This window comes from Pelodiscus sinensis, chromosome 6 (assembly GCF_049634645.1).
Source record: "Pelodiscus sinensis isolate JC-2024 chromosome 6, ASM4963464v1, whole genome shotgun sequence".
Classification (NCBI taxonomy): domain Eukaryota; kingdom Metazoa; phylum Chordata; order Testudines; family Trionychidae; genus Pelodiscus; species Pelodiscus sinensis.
The window spans coordinates 106,240,567-106,265,612 of record NC_134716.1 but is presented as its reverse complement, the minus strand read 5'-3'; the positions used below and the strand labels follow the sequence as shown (position 1 = coordinate 106,265,612).

Here is a 25,046-nt window from a genome sequence, read left to right as displayed (position 1 = left end):
AACTACTTGGATTACAGCAACTTGTGAAAAACCCAAAACTCTCTCCAAAGACTTAGATCGCATGAGGTAGGTGGAGGAAATGAAGGGTATGGGTGAGTGCTGGCATTGGTGAGGTGTGTGTGTGGCGGGAGAAGGAGCTTGTGGTGTGTCCTCTGACTCCCAGCTGGGCTGCAGTTGCAGATGCCTACAACTCGGATGCAGAAATCTCTCCCAGCTGGGCTGGGGACAAGGGGAGCAGATTGCATGGAAGTAGATGGAGGAAAAGAGAGGGTAGGTAGGTGCCAGCATCTGTGTGGTGAGATCACAGAACCCTACAGCTGGAAGAGACCTCAGGAGGTCATCGAGTCCAGGTCCCCTGTGCAAAGCAGGAAACGGGGGTGGGAAGTTTGTTTGGGGCATCCTGATTCTCATCTGGGCTGCAATAAGAGTCAGACCTTGTCTCAGCACAACAGCTTCTAGTGCAGGGGAGAGACGTGGGACTCTCTCTTGGGTGGGAGGGAGAGGAAAGCAGACTGCATGGGGGAAGGTGCCATAATTTCAGGTGAGTTATGCTGGCATGCTGGGGCATGAGGGTACATGGGAGATGGGGTGCTGCTGGGGAAACTCCCTTGTCTCATTAATGCAACAGAGGGCGCTTAGTCCAAGTACGTCTTCCCTTTTCTTCTTGAGGCTGTAATGAGGTGGAGTTGGTATTAATTACCAACTGATGGTGACAATTACAAGATCTGAAATATGCCAGGAAAAATATGATGAGGGGTGTGAAGGAATAAAAGTAGCACCCTGTATTTTTCACTGTTAGACTTAAAGAGCAAACACAAAATGGTGAATTTTCTGCAGTTCTAGACCAAAATATTTTTAATTTAGTATCAAGAGGGAAAGATATTGATTTTGGCCATGATGAATTTGTTAATAGGTGGCCATCACACCAGAGATGTTAGAAAGCTTGGGCTAAAATGTAATTTGTTTGGAGGGAAACAGATCCAGAGCAGAGAAGTAAGGAGGGCTAAGAGAGTCTGCATTAGCAGATTTTAATGAAGAAAATGACTTCATTTATTTTGGTGTTTTTCTATATAAAGCATTTAGGCTGCTTTTGTGGATAAGGATTCAGGCTTTGGTGAATGAGAGCAAAATGCCTAGCTCATGACAACTGCATGATTATATTTCAAACAAAGTTTACATAGGTATTAATAGCTTAAGGTAGGAAAGAAAAGGATTCTTTTAACAGATTTTTTTTCTGAGTGTTGTAGATATCTGGTACATGTTTTATGCTTTTATTTAGTGTCCATGTCTGATTTATTTATATAGCTGTTTTCAGAATATCTCATTTAAGTGTGTTTACTAGCTTGAGTTGTTAGAAAGGATGATAAAATATGTATTCCTAGGGAAGTGTTAATTTTCTTTTTATTTGAGCTTTAAATAAACATCTTAAGCATTGCTCCTTTTTAATTATCCTTTGTTTTAATATTTCTTCTTCCGTATCTATAAACTGTTTACAATATATATTTTATCTAGCTTGGTTTGTTTGTACTGGTAGTGCACATCCCCACACAACTTCAATATTGGTGTTGCACATAAGAAATTTAACCTGCCCAGAAGAAAATTTAGCCTGCCCAAAGATGGAAAATGTTAGCGAGAACACTGCCCGTCAGCACCGAGAAGCAGAGTGCCCGGTACCAAGGTCATAGCTTCGTCCATATGGGAAGTGAGTGGGTGCAGAACCATGAAGATTGGTGCCTCATTTGTTATGGAGTCACTCACCATTGGTATCACTGGTATCACCAGCATAGGTGGTTGGGTAAGAGGCTCTTTTGGCACCAGCGTTGTTGTACCTTGTGTTGCCCTTGGTGCCAGGGTGGGCATTTTGCTCTTAGATTTTGAGCAGAATGGAGGGTGTAGCTGCTTAGATGCTGTAGCCCCTTGGGACTTGTCCACACTGGACATGCCCAATGCCTGTCGGTCCAATGAGAATGGTGAGATCAGTATCAAGGTGGACTTTGGTCTGAGAGGCTGGGTTTTTTTTTTTTTTCAAGGCAGATCACTCCGTGGCGAGGGCTGCCATTGGCAAGTTTCTTAGCTGGAGAGTCCTGAGGAGGTGGAAGAAGAGGACCCTGATCTTAGGCCACTGCCAGGGACCGTTGTGGAGGTGGAGTATGAGACTCCAGTTCTGAAACCAGTCTGAGGGATTTCTTCATGAGGAGAAGTTTTAGTTGGAGGTCCCGTGCCTTGAATGACCTCGCTTCTAGTTTCTTGCAATGGAGGCATTTTTGAGGGATATGTGCCTCCCCAAGGCATCGGATGCACTGAGCATGGCCATCCAAGACTGAAATGGAAAACCATCAAATAAGGCATCTTTTGAAACTGGGGGAACCTGACATGATGAAGATCCCGTTAGAGAAGGGTATGGGAGAGGAGGGAAGAGAAGAAGAAAATATGTTTTTAAAAGATGGGTAGCAGGGGAACAGTAGGGAACCCAAAGTAAAAAAGGCTAAAAGAGGGGTATCTTACTGGTAAAGGTATGAAGCAAGGCTAGCTGCTGTGTTCTGACCTAAGCCTAGAGCAGTAGAGAAGGAACTGAGGTACGGTTGACAATACGCGCTGGTTGAACGCTTGCAATGCTGCAAGATGGCACAGTACGCACATAGGGTACTGCTGCTGTAAATCTCAGACTATACGCAACGGGCACTGAAACACATACAATAGAGCATCCAAAAGGACACTCCTTGAAGAAGGTCTAACCAGGGCTCGCCGAACCACGGCGAGCCCCGCTCACCAGCCGCGCTGCCCGAACCCAGCTCTTCCGGGTTATAATCTACTCGCCACAGGTGAGTAGATTACATAGTTTGTTGAGCCGTGGGTCTAACTATTTTCTTGCATCAATAAGTGGGACTGAGGAGTAGGGATGCGAATGGGTAACCAGTTAACCGGTTACCCGATAAGCATCATTGGGAGAAGCTTATTGGGGAACAGTTAACTGGCGCCCAGGAGCAGCCCTGGCAGAGGTGGCAACTAGAGTCTGGCTGACAGGGGTTTAGCGTAAAGTGCACAGGACAATTCCTGGCCAACGCAGCATCGTTCTGGCACTGAAAAATTAAACATAGTTCAAAAGTAAAAGCAGCTAAAACTAACTTAACTCCTAGCACAGGGGCCACTTCAGAAATTTTTTAAGTGGCTCCAGGCCACATCAGAAGGGGTGGGGCATCAAGCGGAAGGGGCAGGGCCAAGATACTTCCTGGTTCCCCTCCCCCAGACCAATCTGTCTGGGGGTGAGTGTGCGCCTTTGTTTACCCTTCCCCTCCCCTCCCCCCGGTGTTCTCCCTAGGTGCCCATGCCCCTGGTGTGGGAGGAGACTTCGCGCACTCCTAGTTGGCCGGAGGGTGGGAGCGTGCGCAAAGCCTCTTCTGCTCTGCCCTTGCCCTGAAAGCAACATGCAGCGCTTCAAAGCACCAAGTGCTCCTGGCAGGGCAGGAGGCGGCTTTGCGCATTCCCTTGCACCCAGATCCTAATTGGCCTGGGGGTGGAGGAGCAACAGGACCTCCATGGGCCAGATCCACCTGCTTGGTGGGCCAGATCCAGCCCGCAGAGACACTTTTGCCCACCCGTGTCCTTACAAGAGGGTGTATCCGTACAAAGGAGTGAGGAAATCATTTTTAACTATTCTAAGATTGCTTTGGTAACTGTACTTGGTGATAAGATGGAAATGAAGGCTGTCAAGGCAGTGGCGGGCACTTGAGTTGCCTCAGCAAGGAAAAAAGTTCTCTGATAATGGTGCGTAAGGCAAGCACACACACCTACAGTAGACTGGACACATGCAAGCACTCAAAGAAGAACAGAAATGGGATACAAAGGGCTGAAACAAGAATTTTAAACTTAGATACAAAAGTAGTCCAGTATCTTGGAGAAAGCAGCACTAAGCTTTGGATACTTATGGTCTGAATTTCTCTACAAAGCCACTCTCCCAGGACACAAATGCTTGAATGACAAGAATTATAGTGTTGCTAGTGATTGAGATTGTGGAAAGAAAGATCAGAAGTTTGGTTTTGACCATGTTAAGGTTAAATTTATGGCAAGACCTCTAGGAGGAGAGGCTGGACAGATCTCTACTCAGTCTCCATTCTTAGGCTACGTCTAGACTGCAAGCCTCTTTCAAAAAAGTGAACCGCTTTTTCGAAAGAGGGCACCCAGGCAGTCTGGATGCTCTCTTTCAAAAAAGCCTTGTTTGCATTCAAGAATGCCTTTTTTCGAAAGAGCACTTTCGAAAAAAGGCATTCTTCCTCGTGAAATGAGTAGTACCGCTGTCAAAAGAAAAGCCTTGTTCTTTCGATTTAATTTCGAAAGAACGCGGCTGTAGTCTAGATGAAAGTGAAGTTTTTTCGAAAAAAGGCTACTTTTTTTGAAAAAACCCTGCAGTCTAGACACAGCCTTAGTAAGTTAAGGATAGACAGGTAAATCTCCAAGTCATCATAAAGATGGTGATTGAAGCCAGCGAGAACATGAAGCCACCAAAACGAAGGGTGTAAAGCAAGGGTGGGGAACCTAAGGCCTGGGGGCTGGATACGGCCCCCATTTGCCTGGATCTGGCCCCCAAGGCTCAGAACTCCCCTCCCAGCATTGGGGAGCCAGTGCTGGCATTCCATCCCTCTTCCACTTCCCTGCAGGGCTGGAGCATACAACAGTCTTGGGTTCCATTAGGCTCTGGTGTGCAAGAGGAACGTAGGGAGAGTCTTTCTCCTTCTCAGTCCAGGGCCACGTCAGTAAGGATTTTGGGTTTTTTTGTTTTGTGTTGTTTTGGGGTTTGGTTTTTTTTTGGTTCTCTCATGTGCCGCCCCCCTGACTGATTTTTCTGTGGGTCAGCGGCCCCCGACCCAAGACAGGTTTCCCTCCCCGGAGTAAAGCAATAAAGGAACCCAGGACAAAGCCTTGTGTGATGCCACAGGCACAAGAATAGATCTGAAAGAATGGCTAGAGAGATACAATGATCATTAGGAATAGAGGTTATGTCACTCAATGGCTATATCACATCTTTGTATCTATTTTTGTTACCCAGTAAAGTCTGATATTCATGGGCTGAAAAGAAAGATGACAGCAAACACAATGATTACCAGCTGAATTTTCATAAACTGATATTTAAAACAAAAACAAATTTAGACTGTCACTCTTCAATGTTTAACAATGCAGAAGTTAAGGGTACCTGGATGAGAGAGACTCTCCAATGAAGACTTCATTTAGTGCTCTCACTGGCAAAAGGTGTGGTCCAGAAATGTCAGATCCTGCAGGTATTGGAGCAAATGACAGTTACTAAACAAATTATTGTGGTGAGTTTTAAATTACATTTCTAAAAACTGAATTCTCAAAATTTTCTTAATCCATTACAAATAGCAGTCACTGATTATAATTGAGATTACATAAATTTGGATTAATATCAATTTTCAGTTCATTAATATCAATTTTCAGTTTTCTGAAGAGTTCATTTTTTCTAGCTGAGACTTTTCAGGCTTGGTATCTACTCAAAGAAACACTTTCCAGGAAAGCTGAGAATGACTATAGTAACAATTCAGGCAGTGTCTTGCCAAAAAACAAGTGGAGAACCAGACAAGCTGAATTCCTCTCTCTATATCCTGGGTCTACCACCCATGGCTCATGAGCCAAATATAGCTCTTGTGGAGCCCCCAACTCAGCCCCTGCAGTTCTCCCTGCAGCATGGAGCCAGTGCTAGTGCTATAGTCTATTCCTCCTCCCCCTTTCCCCCGCAAGCTTAGAACACACCAGTGCTGGCTTCCTGCACGGGGCAGGCACAGGTGGCTGGGGGAGAAAGCCCTGATTCTTTGTGCCGGATTTGGCATATGGGAAAAAAGTCCATCATTTTTGGCTCCGTGCGCCGCTCTTTTGTTCCCCCGGCCTGTGGGGAACCAGGAACCAAAAATGGCTCCGTGCACTGCCCTTTCCTTTCCCTGGGAAACACTTCCTGCAGGCTTCCCCTGCAAATCCTTCTTGGCAAACAGGAGGCTGTGTTACACATGGCATGAAAGCAAGTAAGTGCCCCTCCAACCCTCATGCTCAGACCCTACACCGCCCCTCACTCGGTTCCCCTGGCCACACTCCCTGCCCTCCCCACCAGACAGCCTGCCCCATCCCGCTCCTGCCCCCTGGCTAGACAGCCTGCCCCAGCCTGCTCCTGCAACCTCCCTCCCACCAGACCTTACACCCTCACCTTCTGACCAGATTCTGCACCCGCAGCTTTGTCCCCCACACTTAACTCCTCACTTTTGGCCCAACCTCAGAACCTTGAGGGGCCCCTCAAAATTCACTAACCCTGGAGCCCTGACCCTCAGTTCTCCCTACCCTTCCCCCCACCAGCGGAGTGACATGTTTCAGATGGAGGTCAGATTAGTGAGGTTTGGGGGGTTTTGTAGTTTGTTTGTTTTCTGGCTTCTCACTTGTGGTCCCCGATTTTTCAGTGGGTCAGTGGCCTCGGTCCAAAAAAGATTCCCCACTCCTGCCATAAATACAATGTTGAACCCTTTTGTGTTGCACATAATATTTTACTTCATTTAAAAATGAAGCCTGGCCAACAAGCCCCCAATTGGGGACCAGCCCCCATTTGGCCCCCGTGTCATAAAACTCCAGCAACCCGCCACACATACCAACCCTGAGCCCATCACACACCTGAACCCCTTCCCTGAGCTCCTCATACCCCCAACATCCTGACTCCTGCACCCCCACATTCCCAATCTCCTGCCATAACACTCGTGCACTCTCACATCCCCCAACCTTGTGCCCTGAGACCATCATACACCCAAGTCCCCTACCCTGACCCCTCATACACACCAACCCTGACTTCTACACTCCCGCATCCCCAGCCCTCTGTCATAAAATTGACAGAAGATAGCCTGAATGCATGCATGAAGCTGGATTTGACCAGCTGTGATGTAAACTTCAAATAAGTGTGAAAAAGATGCAGAAGTCCCATTAAATAAAGTCTGTAAGCACAATGTTTTATTTGTGTTATTATTAATCATGTCAATTATCAATAATATTAAGTTGTATATTTTCAGTCATGCAAATGGGCATTCTTATACAGCTCTTTGTTGACCACTTATTCTGAATTTTGATGTAAATTGGCTCTTTGGTTTGAAAAGGTTGCCAACCCCTGCTTTATATAGTGACAGGTTACCCCCAAAAAAATCATAATTATTTCTGGTATTATGATGGTGACACTTGGCCTGCAAAAGGTTAGGGTTATAGCTTGAAGAATGGTTTGCAAAAAATTTACCTTACTGTAATTGTGATTCTTCAAGAGAATGTAGTATGTGGAAAACCCATTATTGTTACATTTGAATAAAACTCATGTGAGATCTGAATTTTTGAGTATCAGTGTCCATTGATGCCACACCTACCCTGTGTCTCCCCACGAAAACATAAAAGGCAGTGGGGGGGGAGGGGTAGGGAGGGTGGAGTGCTGCAATTTTCTCTGGGCTCCCCATCAATTCTATGACCATGTTGCTAAGGACTCCAAAATACGGGGATGGAGGGCAAGTTGTAATCAGTGTGGATCCCACATCTCAAAGAGCCCAATAACGGTAAATAAGTAGGGTAAGTAATCGTACTGTAGATTAGGAAGCATTCTTTTTCCTTCAAGTTTGCATCCCTGTGAATCCCTCTGTACAGAGGGCTCTGATGGTGAACATTCAGTCCACATAGATCAATATAATTCATGGCAGTGGTATGCCAATAAACCACAAGAGTTCAGAATATTAGATAAAATTTGAGTTTTAGACAATTCAGGCAAAGTTAAAAACTACCAGGTTGTACATTCACCAGATTCTGGATTGCTGCCATGGGTGGTAAGAAGCAACAGAGGGAGGTTCGTAAGATACCCCACCTCCCTGTGTGCCCTTGAACAGGAGCACAAGCACAGCGTGCACATGTAGCCCCAGACACTTCCATTCAAGACTCCAATCTCATTCAGCTAAAGCGGGATTCACACTGCAACATAGCAGAAAAACACTGCTTTGTCAAGAGGGGAGTCATCTTTGAAAGTTTGGGAAACTGTATAGTACATCTTATGGCCTGTTGATGCTAATTTTCCAGGGTTGGACAGCCAATCTTTCCCCCAATCTCCCTAGCATTCTTACAGTTAATACTAACTATTTAGGATGAAGGTTTTCAAGTCTGTCATAAAACATTCATATTACCACCTTTCCACAGACAAGGCAAATACCGAGAACTGTACAACAGGCTCTTTTTTCCATTTGAGTTTTAATTGTCAAAAAAAAGTAGCATTTTCTTTAAGGAATAATTTCACCTTAAAGAGCCAATAGCAAAATACAAGGAACACCATTCAAGAAGCTTGTGTCTTGCTTCAGGCTATGGCAGATGACATTTTTTAAATAGAGAGTCAACTATTAGCTAATTCTAGAAGCTAATATGTATATAGTCTCAGGTAGATATATTTCAACACTCAAGACAGAGCCCCTGCTTCAAGTTTGGGTCCCAATCCTAAGGACCAATCCCCATCCCCCTTCCCTGAGCTTGTGCGAATACATTTATAACAATTTTACAAGCCTACAATAACTATACTCCCCCCAAAAATATTACACAACCACTTGGCCATTCAAGTGAGCACTGCTAAGTTTTGTTGGTTACATTCATAATTCTGACTCCAACTTACTTTGATCATAGAATCTTCCATTAACATGGGCCCTGCTGTACTGCTCCTGGCTTAACTGCTGTTCATGCAAATCTACAGGAGTAGGGTTAATACCAGTTCCTTCAAGATATATCCGGATTCGCTGCCGCCACTGCCACCTTAGAGAAAGAGATAGGTACCAGTGTTGGAGTCAAAACATAAGGCCTCCATTTTCACTGCGTCACTGATGAACTCAAAACTTAAGTAACTAGATACAGCAATATTCTTTACAAAGGCAGGAGACAGCCAAATTCGTAAATCAGTTTAAAAAGCTTACCAATTTCTAGCACCAAATCTGTCAAAGATAATTCAAATTCATCATAGAATTTATACTAAACATGTATTTTACATCTATTTTTGTTTTGTTAAATGCTGACTGACAAATTCTCTAGGTCTAGAGGCATAACCATAGTTGAATACACACAGGGTATCAGCACTTGAATAGTATTTACATGTCCTTCCATAAATTGTGGCAACGATCTATTCCCCAGAGTAGAAAAACAATTCCTTCTCACGCCTCCTATTTTACCTGAAAAACTACAGCAGTTTCTTCTCCAATTTTGAGCAGAAAGCCTGAATAGCTGAAGCAGTTACAAATAGATGTTTAAAGGCAGTACCACGGACTTGGTGGTGATAATTAGATACAGCAACTAGTGGAAAACTCAACTTGCTTATCAAATCACAATATCCCTCTCTAAGAAGGCTCTAAGGGTAGCCTAAAAAAAGACTACAGATTGAGGAACTAAACAAAGGATTTTATTCCAAACAAGTTGAGCAGTCCTACAAGCCCACAGACAGAAGAATATAAGACAGAACGTAAGCAAGAGTGCTAATGGAACCTTTATACTAGGGATGTAATAGTATAATCATTTAAACTGTTCACTGATAAGGTTACCACTGACAGTTACATGCAGGCTCCCAGTCCCACTCCTAGGAAGCCAGCTGCCATACCGCGCTGCTGGATCTGTATGAGAGCCCGCAGCCTGAGGTGGCAGCTTACTCCTCAGAAGCTGTGTCAGGAGCGGGACGAGGAACCAGGAATGGGAACCCACTTAAAACAGGGAGATTTAAATGCATGTAATTAAGTTACCCTGGGAGCTGGTGTGCATGGAGAGCCGTAGTGGTCAATTGCGGAAGAACTTTGTACGTGCTAGTTTAGAGGTGGTGAGGCCAGCATTCTTTCCCCCTTTCCCTATATCTGATGAGCCAAAGGCAAGTCTTTGGGAACGTATGCCATTTAAGATAAGCATTGTTGCCAGTAAAGCAAGAACAAGTATAAAATAAGGGTAAAGGGCAAGAACTCAAACAATTCTGTTTACCCTAATGTACTGATCACGTAAATAGGGCCAAAGAACAAGAAGATCCAGATCAGACCAGATTGATAACTAACAGCTAAGCCCTACATCAGCATGTAATGAGTAAGCCCTGGAAATTTCCAAACAAGACAGGAAAACTGTATTTAAGGCTGCCTCAGAGCCTAGCAAATCGGACCTCACCGATGGGCTTTGGGTACCGGCGCCTCGGAAGCTGAGACAACCTCCCACTTCGTCCACAGCCTACCCAGGGTCCCAGGCTTGCAGGAAGGGACATAAGATATGCCGCTTCTTTGTTATGTTGATCTTCCAGTTATGGGGCTCAGCTGTTAGCTGTCAGGAAATAAACTACTTGTGTTTGACAGATACCTGTGTAGCGTCCTTTGCACTTTGAGAGCCCAGTGTCAGAACTGAGACTTACTCTTGCCGACTACAAGAGCAGGTTTTTAAGACAGCTCCCTGAATGTATCAGCTCCCCCTATCCGCGCCCCGAGCTGCTGCCTTTAATACAGAGACAGCAGCACAGGGCTGTAGCCAGTTCTTGTGGGATGCAGTGTACACCAGGTGCCAACTTTTAAACCAGCTCCCTGCGCATACCAGCTCCCACCTGCCAACCTGCACTGCTGCCTCTATGAAATGCAGCAGCACAGGGTGGCAGGCAGCTCCCCAGAAGGCAGTGCATGCCAGGAGCTGGTTTTTAAGCTGGCTCCCAATGGGTACTGGATCCTGCATATATCTGTAAACATTAACTGATGAGCCCAGGCTGCCACAGGCAGCAGAATGGGGCGGCAGCCAGCTCTTTGGGAGCAGGGTCAGCAGACAGGAGCTGGCTGCCTCCCCCCACTACTTATACTGAAAAGCTCACAGCACAGCCAGCTCCCCGGGAGTTGGGCCAGCCAGCTCTTTTTTTGGAGAGCCCACAGCTCCTGAAGAGCCCAGCTCTGCTCCTGGAGAGCCCACTGAGATTTTCAGTGATTAGACAGTTACCTAATTAACTGCTTTTTAACATCCCTACTTTATACCAAACCCATCTCACTATGAACCCCACTGTAAGCGGCACTGTTATCACTCTACTTTTAAGGCTGCCCCACACTTCCCATTATAAGACTCTGCTTTAGAATTTTACCAAACAAATCATCTGACTAAAATGTTAAATGCCACATGCCTGCCTCAGAATTTTTGGGGAACTTTTCAGACAAAATTGTTCAGACGATTCTGACCATTAGGCTGAGGGAAAATACATTTTGCCCACATTAAAAATATCTGGTAACCTTTTATAGTATGGTAACTATTTTATTTTCTAGCTCTGTTTTACCTGCATTCTGCCATATATTTCAAGTTATAGACATCTAGGATGATGATGTGCTTTCGCAGCACATTTGACACAACACAAAGAAGGTGCCAATCTGAAATTTCTCAGGATTGCTACAGACCTCAATCAAGATTTAACAATCTGAAGTGCCATCTAAAATCTAAGAGGGACAAGGTGTGTAGCATGCTTTCAGACTGTTAAAAAAGCGACACTCTGATGCAGAAACTAGAGAACCTGAATCACCAAAAGAGAAAAATCACTCTTTTTTGTGACATCTAATTCAGCTGATGAAAATGAACATATGTGGGTCGGCACTGCTTTGGATCATTATCAGAACCTATCAGTATGGACATGTCCTCTGGAATGGTGTTTGAAGCATGAAGCAACATGTGCATTTTTAGTACATCTAGCATATAAGTATCTTGCAATGCCAGCTACAACATGGCATGTGAATACCTGTCCTCACTTTCAGGTGACATTGTAAAAAAGAAACAGAAAGCATTATCTCCTGCAAAAAAGTAACCAAATTCGTTTGTCTATATAATTGGCTGAACATGAAATAGGACTGAATAGACTTATAAGCTCTAAAGTTTTACTTTCTCTGTTTTTGAATGCAGGTATTTGTACAATCAACTTTCATGATAAAGAAATGGCATAATACTCTTATGAAGTGGACTGCAAAATACAATGTTGCTCTTTACTGTGTAAATATTCCTAATAAATATAAAGTGAGCACTGTGGAATTTGTATTGTGCTGTAACTGAAATCAATATATTTAAAAATGTAGAAAATATCCAAAATATTAGTAAATGGTATTCTATTAACGATGTTATATTTTTAATCACACAATTAATTGCAATTTTTTTAATCACTTGAATTTCTAGTACAAACTGAATCTAGGTCTCCCAAACTCCAATTCAATTCTTTAACTATAAAGTAATCCTTCAAGGTGCTAAGCCTTAAAACTCAGTTCATGATTTCACATACTTACTTTCTTCTTCTGTTAGTAATGTTGCCCATCATTACACGTGTTCTCCTCAGGAAATACATTTTGTAAAAACAAAGAGCATAGAATCCTACCTGAACTCACCACGATAAAACTTCTGTAATGCTTCTGGAAAAGAGTGTGTATATCGCACAGGCAAACACAAATGTCCTTCAGATCTACAATGAAAAGAAGACAGAACAATAGGAGTGGCAGTCAAAGCTGTGAGTTGAGTGTTCTGATAGCTACATAAAAGCAAAGTTAGATTTTCATTTTCTAAAAGTGATTTGTGATCTCTCTCACTAGGAAGTCAGGCATTATGCAGTGGCAATAGGTTATAGAGCCTTTTACTTGTTGGTACATGATTCAAATACAGACAAAGATGCTAGTGGGAATTAATGCTATCCAATGGCTACTTGGTAGCCTATGTGAAAACAGAGTGAATCTACTCAACAGATGAGTTATTCATATTCAAATCATAAATAGCACATCTAGGCAATCTTGCTGGCAAATCTGGCAAAGCAGCAAACGGTTACAAAGCAAAGACACAAACCTACTCTGTCATCCACAAAGGACAGGGCTGAGGCACAATGGAAGAAGTGTGGGCAAACTTGCACTGCTTGTTCTGTAGCTACAAGACTTTGGTCTCCATGGTTGTCAAATCACTTTTCATCAGTATATATTCAAACACTTCTTTAAAAAACTGGCAGCTAAGCAGTATTTCTCTGCCCTCAATCTGAACTGACATATCATAGGCATTTGTTTTGTTTCTGACATGGAAACTAACAAACATGGTGCAAAAAGCAGACTGACAAAGGCTACCAAATATATGTGAAATGAGGAGGAAATTGATTTACTTACACAAACTTACTATGACCATAGGCATTACACTTGATCTATCTCTCCGTAAATGAAGAGACTATTTCTCTACTCATCTGAGTTGAGATTAAACTGTGAAGCATTCTCATACTATGATGACATACTAGAAGACTTGCCCAGCTCTTTCAGGGCAGGGGGCTTTCTCCCTTTCCCCTATCCCCTCCAGGGGCTGGGGAGGAGGCAGAAGGGCAAGCAGGGGCTGTCTCCCAGGCGGTGGGGGGAGAGGGGGGGGGCAGACAAGATGGCGAGCTCTACCTCTGCTAGCAACTCCCTTAATGGTAGGGCTGCCTGTGGTGGTCACTCTATAGTATAACTCTCCCCTGCAGACACACTGCCATCAGTGGTGAAGGAATATCTCGTTCCATCTCTCTACCCCCTCCCTTTCCATGTACTGGAAAACAGCCCCATTCATGGCACTTCCAATTTTCCTGACACAACCAAATCCCAGCCTTGCTTTAAGTTAGGAGACAAGAAAGCTGCATACCAAATTTGGTGGTCATAGCTCTTACCATTTAGGAGGCATTCTTAGACTCAGACAGACAAATGCACATTTCTGAAATATAGATAAATAGCACTACTAATTGTGCAGGTACTTTTTGGAAGCCTGTTGAAAGTAGATAAAAAATGTTTTAATCCCCTTTCTTTCTGGGAGCAGAACAAATATCTAGTGCTGTCTGTACACTATAGCATGTATGAACCTCATCAGTTTCTCTGCTTGGCATATGCACACTTATAAATAGACCAAAGAAAGAGAGGTTACTCTCCTTGTGTATTAACTGAAGTTCTTTGAGATGTGTCCCCCTACAGGGGTTTCACTGCAATTTCAATTGCATGAGTGCATGCGCACTTGGAGATTTTCAGTAGCAGTGCCCTTTCAGCCTAGATAAGTGCTTACTATACATGCACATCCTCATGGCTGGCACTTCGGTGACATAGAACTGTGTCCTGGGCTATACAATCTCCTCCTAAAGTATATATCAGCAAATTTATAACAAGAAATAATGCATGCAAAAATCCATGTCAAGAGTGAGTGGGAACCACAGTCCCTTTGGCTCCGTCAATAATTGATATGAACAGGTTGGGAAGATTTTCAAAACAGTTTGCTTTTATCAGATAGAAGGCAAATACCTTCTGATGTCTAAGATGTGCAGGATAGCATCCTCCCATGGATGACTTGTTTGACATGAAATTTAGAGAACATCTTAAGAAAGCATTTAAGATGGATGTAAAATCCCTCATATTTGAAAAATACTGAAAAGTGGGGTGGGGAGCAGGAGGAAGAACACCACTCAATTTCTATTTTCTGACTCTTTGGGCAGAGGCGATAGTCACCAAAAAGGACATCTTTGTGGAAAGATTAAGGCAGTAGCAGGGTTCAAAGGGAGTTTTCATAGGGCTCCTCAAGTACCAAATTTAACTCGCACACAGGAACAGATTCTTTAATATTAGGGAAATGGTTCCTTAACTTGTTGATAAACCTCAATGTTGTGGGGTGAGCAAGCACAAAAAAAATCCCTCAACCGCTCACATCGCTAGTGAATACAATGTTTCATTTATGTTATTACTAATCATTATGTCAATTATTATTATTATTACATTGCATATGTTCAGTCACGCAAATGGGCATTCTTATATGGGTCTTTGCTGACCACTTGTTCTGATTTTTTATGCCGTTTGGCTCTTTGGTTTGAAAAGGCTGCTGACCCCTGATCTTGGTCTTCTTGGTCCTGCCATGAGGGTAGGAGACTAGACGATAATTTTTTGAGATTCCTTCCAGTTCTAGGAAGACTATGATTCTATGTGTGTACAATCACTCTAAGGAAAACTATGTTTAAGCATCCATCTGATTTTCCACAGGAGCTGTTGGGTGCTTGGCATTTTTGGAAGGAAAAAAAAAAAGTCACAACTGCCTAACATTGATCTAAATGCTGAACCGTAGACTTCTATTTTTAAAGATCTTGGTTTTCAACATTAACTGTATATGGCCTGGTCTAGACTAGAAATTTTGGTCCTGCTGTTAAATTTACACCTGGGGGAATTCTGTGCCACTGCACGTGTAGACTTTATGTCCGTCCCCCCCCCCCCCAGACTTCTGCAGAAAAGACATTCTGCCCTGCCAAAGATCTGCTGTAATTACACCAGAGGCTGCCCTGGTGCCAGAAGAGGGCAGCTGGCTCAGAGCCAGAGCAACCAGCTGTGGAAAGGAAGGAGGAAAGACTGCTTTGCTCATAGCATCCTGCCCACAGGGCCAGGTGAGAAGGCAAAGGATATGGGGGAGATGGACAGAGCAGAGCGCATGGGGCTGCTAGAAGGTCACAGGAGCGAGTGGAGTGACAGCATTGAGCCAGGGGCTCAGTAGATGGGAATGCAGGGCCACATGGGGATGGGGTGATGGCCGAGTAGGAGTGCAGGGACAGATGGGGAAGATGTGTCAACTGAATGAGAGAGACTAGGGATGAACCACTGAATGAGGGTGGCTCCCAGGCTTCCTAACAATCCCTCCTCCATACCCCCCAAAATAATCCTGTTTTACACTTCTCCCAACAACACTCAACAATCCTTCAGGTTCATTCCCAGGCTCCTTCCCAGCAATTACTCACCTCTCTCAGTTCCTCCGTTACCCCCAACTTTCCCAAGCATTAACAATGTTTCTCAAGGGAAAGGGAAATACATTTCTTTATTTTAGTTTAAATGAATTATTATGCAGTTCTGTATTAATATGCCTGATAAGGAATGATGTAAAAAAAAATCCTGAATCTTTTTTGTTGTCTGTATCATTGCAGAGATGATTTCAGACAGGTATTTTGAAATAAGTTACCAAACTAATTGAAAATGGTGTGGATCTATAGTGCTAGTTTGACAAATAAAATATGAACTATGCAAAACTTTAAAACATTTTACATAGAATTTAATTTTTGATGCAAAATTGCCCCCAAAGTAGTTATTTGATCAGATAACTTGAGTGCAAGCAAATCTAGAAAATGTAAACATTTGTTAATGGACAAACATTTGTTTCTGGTTCAACGGCTGGGAACAAACTTGTATATCCTTGAAAAGCATCTGTGGAACTTTTTTGGGGGCGGAGTCCGCAAACCCACAAAAAAATCAGTCAGGGACCACACAAGTGAGAAGAAAAAACAAACCAACCCACCCTCACTGACATGGTCCCCAGCTAAGATGGAGAAAGACACTCTCCACATTCCCCTCACATACTAAAGCTTGGGGGGAGGGGGAGGAGGCTAATAGATTCTGTGTGTTCCAGCCCCATGGGAGTGCAAGCACAGACTCCTCAATGCTAGAGGGAGGACCCCCCCAAGCCTCAGGGATTGTATCTAGGTGAGCCATTAGGTTTCCCACCCCTGGCTTAGTTCATGTACATCCTATTAGCTTGAGCCACCTGTCAACTCACATTAAAAGATGACCAATAATTCTAGCCTAAGAAAAGCTCAACAGCTGCAAAAAGACTTTCAGGAAACAAGAAATATTCTCACCTTGAAACATTAATTAACCTCCATTTACCAAGTAAGTGTATGCTCATTTTTGGAGCCAGCATAGGATTCAAATAATAGTAGACTAACATGAAAATAGATGGAAAGAGCCACTGGCTACAGAGATAAGTAAAAATGTGTTTGCTTGGTAATACTGTTTACCTTAATAATGGCAGCAGTTTAATCTGATGTTAACGGTATTATACATTGAATAATAATTGTACTCTATATAGTATATACTTTGTTTTCCTAAAGGTGTTATTCTTACCTTTCTGGATCAGTATTTACTCCAATAACTGGTTTCAATCTGTCAAAAACTTTACTAGCTGCCAGCAACATTGTGCCATCACCTACAAAAAAAAAAAGTAGTAAAAAGAACAGCTGATTACTTTCAATTTAGTTTGGTATATTTAAATTCTTAAGTAAATGTCATATACAGACATTATCGTTGCAATCATATTTTTAATATTTCTATACAAGCAGTAGGTTAAATAGGTTTTACAAAAGCAGAATAGAACTGCTAACTCTCCATTTCAGTGCTCTCCACTGAAAACATCTGTCTGACTTTGAAATTAAATGTTGGATACTACCAAGATATTAAATGTATTCAGAATTGCAATGAAAATTCAATATGTATAAAAAGTACAATGGAGCACCACTTATCTGATGCTTGGACCATACATTTTGTATTGGCAAATGTTAGATTAGCATCTGTGGAGGACTGTGTGTATTAAACTGAAACTGAAATTTAAGTTTATCTTTTCTTCTTTGGCTACCTTTTCTAACAAAAAAGGACTTAATTTTTCAATCAAAACTATGACTATTACAAAAGGGGAAGAAGGTTCATCTGCAATATAATTCCTAACATTAATCAAGCACTTCAGAAATAGCATTTGGGTTTTAGTGCTGCTTCAACTGTATATGAAGTTCTCTTAAAATTATGGCCACCAGTTATTTTTCAAAGATAATGTTTTCCCAATGTCTTAGATGTTTCCCCAAAAACAGAGCTTTAAAAATCCACCACTTTAAGTCAAGTAGAAATCTTTCCCAAGTACTATCAACTTCTTTAAATATAAGCTCTCATTTGAAATGTTTAGCCCTCATATTTGCAAACAGGATCTGCAAAATGTGAGCAAAATGAACTAATATAGACACAAGAACACACTGCAAACAACTCCAGTTCCTGCTGATAATTATATTTTGCCAACCAAATAAAAACTAAACAGAATTCCATCACTGTTCACTGCTGCTACCATAAAATCTTGAGTATAATGCGCACCTACCTTTTAAATGTCAAAATCCCAGAATAAGATGAACTCTTATCTATAAGGCGCACCCCCATTATACTCGCAATTTTACGGTGTGTATATATCGGAAGGAAGGGGCCACTCCCACCTGCAGGCTCTCCCGGGAAATGCGCACCCAGCACCGGGGAGCTGCACCTGCCATGAGCGCCCGCTGCACAGCTGCCAGCCAGCCGCGCTGACCTCGCACCTGCCACAAGGGCCCCCTGCCCAGCTGACCTCGCGCCTGCCACAAGGGCCCCCCGCCCAGCTGACCTCGCGCCATGCTTTGTCCAGGAGCCTGGCGGGGAGGGTGAGTTAAAAACTTTACAGATGACCTCCTATGTATAATGCGCACTGCGGCTTTAACCCTTAAAAACTGTGAAAAAAAGTGTGCATTATACTCACGATTTTACGGTATTCAGAGTAGTGCATGCAATTCTGAAACTGACAAGAATCAGGCCAGTTTCTCTGATACTACTTTAGAAAGCAATAAGCAGTGGATCACCAAAAATCAGAGGCTAAAGGAAAGAGAAAAAGAAGCAACCAGAAAAGAGGCAGAGCAGCAGAGACCAGAGATTCCTTACAGCAGCAATGAGTTTCTTTTGTGGATGAAGAAGAGACGGTCCTTCCTGACATGCAAGACAGGAGATTTGGAGACCTCTGAATTCGTTATACACTTACAGGTTGAGCCTCTCTAGTTCAAGACTCTCTGATCTGGCAACATTCATGGCTTCCTTCGGCCATAGATGCCCCAGGACTGGAGCACTCGGGGAAAAAATGTGGCAGCAGGACTACAATGTTGCTGGACCAGAGTGCCCCAGCAGGTGGCAGGAGCCCAGAGTCCAGCAATCGGACATGGAGCCCAGCAAGGGAGCCAGTGGCCAGGAGCAGAGCCTGCGAGGGGAACTGGAAGTGGGGGCTGTCTGGGAACTGGGCGGCTGGGAAGCCCTGCAGCAGAGAGACTGGAAGCAAAGCCAGGCCAGGAGGGGAGCCGGACCAGCAGTCGGGAGCAGAAACCCAGAAGCTAAAAGCACAGGGGCTGGCATTGACCTTCCTTGGGCCAGCAAACTCATTGGTTAGGGACTACAGGATGTCCCTGCTATACAACCACCGGGTGACGCTTGTAGGAAGTGTGGCATTATAAGCCCTTCCATTGCCCGCTTTTACATTGCACAAAAAAAGACCAATTTGCACAAACAGAAGTCAGCTGAAGGGAAAAATTACTCACTTTACATCATTTTGCTATACCTTCACATTTTTTGGAACGTATGGTGACAGACTGCTGGCTAAGCCAGAGCTCTGCCTCTACAGCCTGGCTGAAAAGGCCAATTGCAGACAGCTGTGCAATCCCAGGCCTGATGGGCTAATGGAAGCAGCTGTGGGCCTCATTAGCCAGAGGGCTATAAAAGACAGCCAGAGGGGAAGTCAAAGTGGAGGAGCCAGGGTGTGGCTGAGTATGCTCCCAAGTCATACTCAGCTGAGAGGCTGGCTGAGCTAGCTGCTAGAAAACAAAATAAGTGTAAATAAGTGGTGGGAAATTGGCACTGACAAAAAAGGCATGGGTGACCGCACCAGAGAGGGTCTCCAGTTGGTTTGTGACCCAAGAAGGGGTCTCAAGGCAAGGGGCCAGGGTGAGGACCTTGTCACAGTATCTTGAACATCTAACAGGGATACCCTAAGGATTTGACTACAGGGTGTCAGACCTGAGAGGTCCAACCTGTACTAGCCAAAGGATAGCACTGAAGATGAAACCTACAAGAAGCATGTAGAGACACCTGCCTGGAAAGAATCCCAACAGCTGGTAGTGTATTTGTTTTGCACTGATCTCCCCATTTTTTTTTATGATCAGTCTTAAGTCCTCAGACTACTATTTTAGTTAAATGATATGCTAACTGGATGAATGTGAATGTGAGCAAGAGATTTATAGAGGGGTGGGGGAGAATAGCATAAGCCATGCTAGAAAAATAACTGTTCCTCTTTATTACCAGAGACACCTAAGTATGACAGTGTTTCTACCATAACATACTATTTGCTATTCACACAAGTATTTATCTGAGTGTATATTTCATGCTGTATCTCACAAACTTCCCCAAATCCACTAAACATTTGTGCTCAGTTTCTTAAAATTTAAAATTAAAGCAAGAGGGAAAAGAGGGTGAGTTGGCCAAGTCATTTAATTATGCCTCGATTTATTTTTGCCAAATTAATTATAGCAAATATATATTTACAGTAGAAATGGGTATGCTTTCTTATGAGTATTAAGCATTTTAATTCTTCATACAGCTTCAAACACATCTACTACAATTTATTTATTTCCAAGACACCTTCCCTGGACACAAGTTAATACCTCCTGCTGATATAACAGCATCTGCCCACTGAACTGTGTCTTCATCATAATCTCGGCGTTTAACAAGACGGACCTCGATCTGTTCGTTCCTGAAAGATACAGAAATAGTTTGACAAGAAACCACATAGAGCACACTAATTCAAGCTTTCAGCAAAACATGAAATAGGGATGTGAACGGGTAACCAGTTAACCGGTTACCCAATAAACATTCCCCTTTCCAGGAGAAATGTCAATACCAGCTGGTAGAGACTTTGCTGCTCTGTCCTCAGCACGGAGCAGCTGCTGTCATTGAGGGAGAAGTGCCTCTCCCCAGCCATACAGCTCTTTGCACCAGTCCCGAGCACCTGGCTAGGCAGGGCTCATTAAGCAACTGTGGGGCTGTGTTTGTGCGCAGCCTCAAGAGAACACTGATTTCAGACGTGGTAGGAATGGTCTTTGAAACTTTGTGACCAGGTAGCCAGCCTGTCAATATCACCAGGTCAGACAGCTAGAGTGAGCAAAGCCTTGTTATTACAGGATGCTAGTTCTTGCAAAACAATCCAATACAGATCTTGAAACAATCGTTCCCATACTTCAGGGACATTTAATAACCCCAGATATACTTAATGAAAAGTTATTTTAGTCTGTCAAAAATCAAACTTCTCCCAACCACCACTAATCTGTATGCTCTTACCTTAAACTGTCTACAACATGCTCCACATTTTTGGTATGAATATAGTGTCGCTCCAGTAGTCCACTGTAGTTAGATCCTTTCAATGCAAGCTGTAGAAGACAAAGTGACTTTGAAACAGCCAATCATTACAGTGAATGCTATTGAACAGAAAATGAACATACATTGGTGTAAAGTATCAGCTTAAGACTAGCAAAACAGAATGCATTTGAGAATTAGAATTATGATTATCAAATAAACTTGAAAAGATTTCATATGAATATTATGCTATAAAACCTGTCTGCAGAACTTGTAAAAAGGACAAAAACAAAGATACTCTGAAATAGCATTCTATACAAATGATAATTACATTATTTTTGGCATAGCTAGCCATAAGGAGATAATATTCCTCAAGCCATGTTTGAGATAAGCACAAAGTTGTCTAACAGTGTTATAAAAATGTAGTGTCTTAAAAACAAACAAAAAAACCCAGCTTTTGAAATGTGTCCCGGGAATCCATAAACACATTTTCTAAACTATTTGTATCAACTACAAGACAAAGTGAATAGTTAACAGTTGCATACTAGCATCGCACTCTCCTTGAAAAGAAGCTGAGAGATTTATTAAGGACCATTTCCTTTCAGTATCCTTTGAAGAACTAGTCAGATATTTAACACTACAGAAAAATGCACCTAGCTACAAGAAAGGGTAGTCCTGTGATGAGGAACCAGGATTCAAAACATCCATATTCAAATCCCAGGATGGCCACAAACTTCCCATGTGATCTTGGGCAAATCAGTTCATTTGTGTCAGTTCTTCCAATGGAGGAACGAGTATACCACAATTTTCCCCTTCATCTTTTACCTTATTTCTTTAGACTACATGGTCTTTGTAGCAGGGCTTGTCACGATGTGCTTATACAATCTTAGCACAATGTGATCCAAAAATGCAGATTAATGCCTTTAGATCAGAGAGAGGCAATAAGCAGCCTACAAACCATGTGTGATCAGCACTTTATTTTCCTGTGCATCCACAGGTATGGCCGCTCATCGTCCCTGTTGGCCGCAGATCACTGTTCCCAGCCAGAGGAAGCTGCTGGAAGCAGTGGCCTGGTTTGCACCCCTTCCTTACAACTTCCACTGGCCAGGAACAGCGATCCATGGCCAATAGGAGCTGCAAGCAGCCATACCTCTGGGTACACAGGTAAATAAAGCACCAGTGGCCTGCGAGGAGCTAACCTTGGCAAACCATTTCCAGCCCGCAACCCTCTTCTTGTCCACACCGGTCTAATTACTCTATATAGTTTAACAGCTCAAGTCAATAAAGAAACAGAAAGCTAGTCCAAATATCTAAAGATTGCTCAACACCACACTCTAAAGGGCACTAAGCAAGTGTCTTCCAACATTATACAAAAGCTATTCTCAGTAAAACTCACGTGAAATAAAATAAATAGAAGGGAAATATGAATACAGGAATAGGACTTTTCCTTTAAAAAATTATGTGTTTCTCTTAGCTGTGATTTGGACAACTAATTCTTCCCTACGGACAAAGAATTCCTCTTTTGTCTGCATTAATTGGCCATGTGGCCCTCTGAAGGTGAATTAGGACAGAGTTTCTCAACCAGTTGTACGAGTACCCTTATGGGTACTTGAGAGAAGTCTGCAGGGGTATAGCTACACAACTGAAATTTGGAGAGAACTGTATTTTTGTTTTAAGTTTTACAGAGCTTTATTATTTTTGCACTTTTTACACCCAAAAATTTGACCGCCCACCCAGCTACGATTAAGTTGTTTAAACAAATGTGTTGCAATGGTAGTCAAAAAATGTGTGTGTTTGAAAACTGTAGGTCCTAGGGATATTTTTTTTTTTAAAAAGGGGTACTTTATAAAAAAAGGTTGAGAAACACTGAACTAGGACACTAAGACATCCTCATGATCCTGCTTCGGAAAGGAGAAGTAAACTAAGACTCAGATGTTTTTGTATGAGTAATAAAAAATTTTAAATAGCAGAAAGCAATAATCCTGACAGGCAATAAAAGATGGCAGGTCTGGATGTGAATAAATTTAAAAAAAAATCCTGATGTAAAGCTAACAATTGGAAAATAAAGGCTGATTAGCCAACTGTCCTATTTCCTAACAAAAGGAGAACCAAGTAATGAGAAGCTGTTAAAATACAGAAGCAATTACTAGAACCCATATTTTTATTTAAATAGAAGTATTTTAAACTGAAGAGAAATAAAAATATTAGTGTTAATGATACCAGCAAACTACCTGTAATCAGTATAAATGTAAAATAGAAACATTTAGAAAACTTCAAAAGTTTTCTACGCTCAGTACTTGTTAGACCAAACATGTTTCCATTGTATTACAGTTATTAATAATGGTAAGCTTGGGAGCCTATTTCAAACGCTATTTATTTTAATGGCCGCACTAGAGCGCAATAATTTTTTATTCGTTTTCTAAAACAATCTAGCAGTCTGGTGAATGAGATTTTGAACTACAGTAATGCTGCTCCACGAACTTGTATTACTTGCTGATAAGAACTTTTAGGATTTGTCTACATTGGCACCCCTTTCCGGAAAAGGGATCCTAATGAGACCAGTCGGAATTGCAAATGCCGCGGGGGATTTAAATATCCCCGCGGCATTTGCATGAACATGTCTGCCACTTTTTTCCAGCCCGGGGTTTTGCCAGAGAAAAGCGCCAGTCTAGACGGGATCTTGTGGAAAATAAGCCCTTTTCCGGAAGATCCCTTATTCCTACTTGAAGATCCCTTATCCCTTGAAAGTAGGAATAAGGGATCTTCCGGAAACTCTGCCTCGGGCTTCCTGTAGTCAGCCGCTGGTCAGTTTCAGCAGCGGCTGAATCTGGACGCCAGTTCCGACTTAAGTACAAATTCGACTTAAGTACAAACCTACAGTCCCTATCTTCTACGTAACCCGGGGACTGCCTGTACACCACTCTGTTAAGCCTGTTGGGTCACATCACTCCTTGCTGGTCAGCGAAACTAATATCTGAGGTTTCTGCTGAGTCTTCTGATCAAGTATTTTAAGCTTCCAGGTCTTACCTTTAGTATTCCTATTTTTTATGTCTCTGTGGATTTTGCAATCTGTATAATTAGTTCTTTGTTTTTATTTCTCCATTCGGAGTTCATTTCATTTGTACAAACAATTTTAAGTAGAGGATTTCATTTCCAGTTCAAGAGAGGCATGGACAGGATTATGATGCATTCCACCAAGTGTATGTGCCTACATGGGAATTGGAAAGTCCTTGAACTATGACATCTAGTATAATCAAGTATTTTTATACTAAGGTATTACTTGCAAAATTTTATCATTCAATACAAAAAAAAATTAACACTAGTCACATGACATCAGTCTCCTAAACTCATCAGTGCCTGATCCATACTGGTGGACATACTGAACATAAGCCATTGGTACCTGTAGCACAGTGGTGGACAACCTGTGGCCAGGAAAGAGCATTCCAGAGGAAAAAAATCATGGCATTCCTTGAAATTCACACCTGCTGTCAGTAACACTGACTGCAGAGCTCAGCAGTCTCTGCTCTCTCTTGGGTCATGAAAGGAAGGTACTGGACACAGCACAGACCCTGCAAATCCAGGTATTAGTAAAAGACTTTCAGGCTCAGCTCCCTCTCTAATAAAACCTCTGTAACTGGCCTCCCAGGAAAAACACGGACCATTCTGTTCTACTGTAAATCCCATATAGTAAAAGGTTTATAGACTCTCAGGAGAGTCCATTCTTGCATCCCAGCCAGTTCTCTAAAGAGACCCAGAAGGGGCATCTTTGGTGAAGAGAAGACAATAAACCAACTTCCTTGGGGACAGAGAGATCATCAGAGTGAATTGATTTAAATCAAGTCTATTAAAATCATTGATTTAAATAATTTAAATTACCTAAAAAAAAAATCATTGGTTTAAATCAAGTTTCCCACTGATACTACTTCACATATTTCTTCAAAAAGTGCAAATCTGACCACAAGAACATGTTAATTTACAGCTCAGTACAGTATTTTACATCATCTTAGAGCAGGGCTACACAACTTTGGAAGCCCCAGGGGGCCACAATGATACTCACAACAC

General features: G+C 42.6%; 1 protein-coding gene across 2 annotated transcripts in view; it reads right to left on the bottom strand.

Moving 5' to 3' along the window:
• Window positions 1-25,046, bottom strand: part of NADK2 (NAD kinase 2, mitochondrial) — a 48,639-nt gene that overhangs the window by 17,314 nt on the left and 6,279 nt on the right. For both annotated transcript variants that reach the window (XM_006116756.4, XM_075932538.1), the window contains exons 2-7: window positions 20,970-21,058; window positions 20,297-20,385; window positions 16,932-17,013; window positions 12,392-12,475; window positions 8,669-8,805; window positions 5,189-5,267 (exon numbers count right to left, since the gene is read on the bottom strand). In XM_006116756.4, the coding sequence (XP_006116818.2) occupies window positions 5,189-5,267; window positions 8,669-8,805; window positions 12,392-12,475; window positions 16,932-17,013; window positions 20,297-20,385; window positions 20,970-21,058 (560 nt within the window). The remainder of the gene's footprint in view (window positions 1-5,188; window positions 5,268-8,668; window positions 8,806-12,391; window positions 12,476-16,931; window positions 17,014-20,296; window positions 20,386-20,969; window positions 21,059-25,046) is intronic.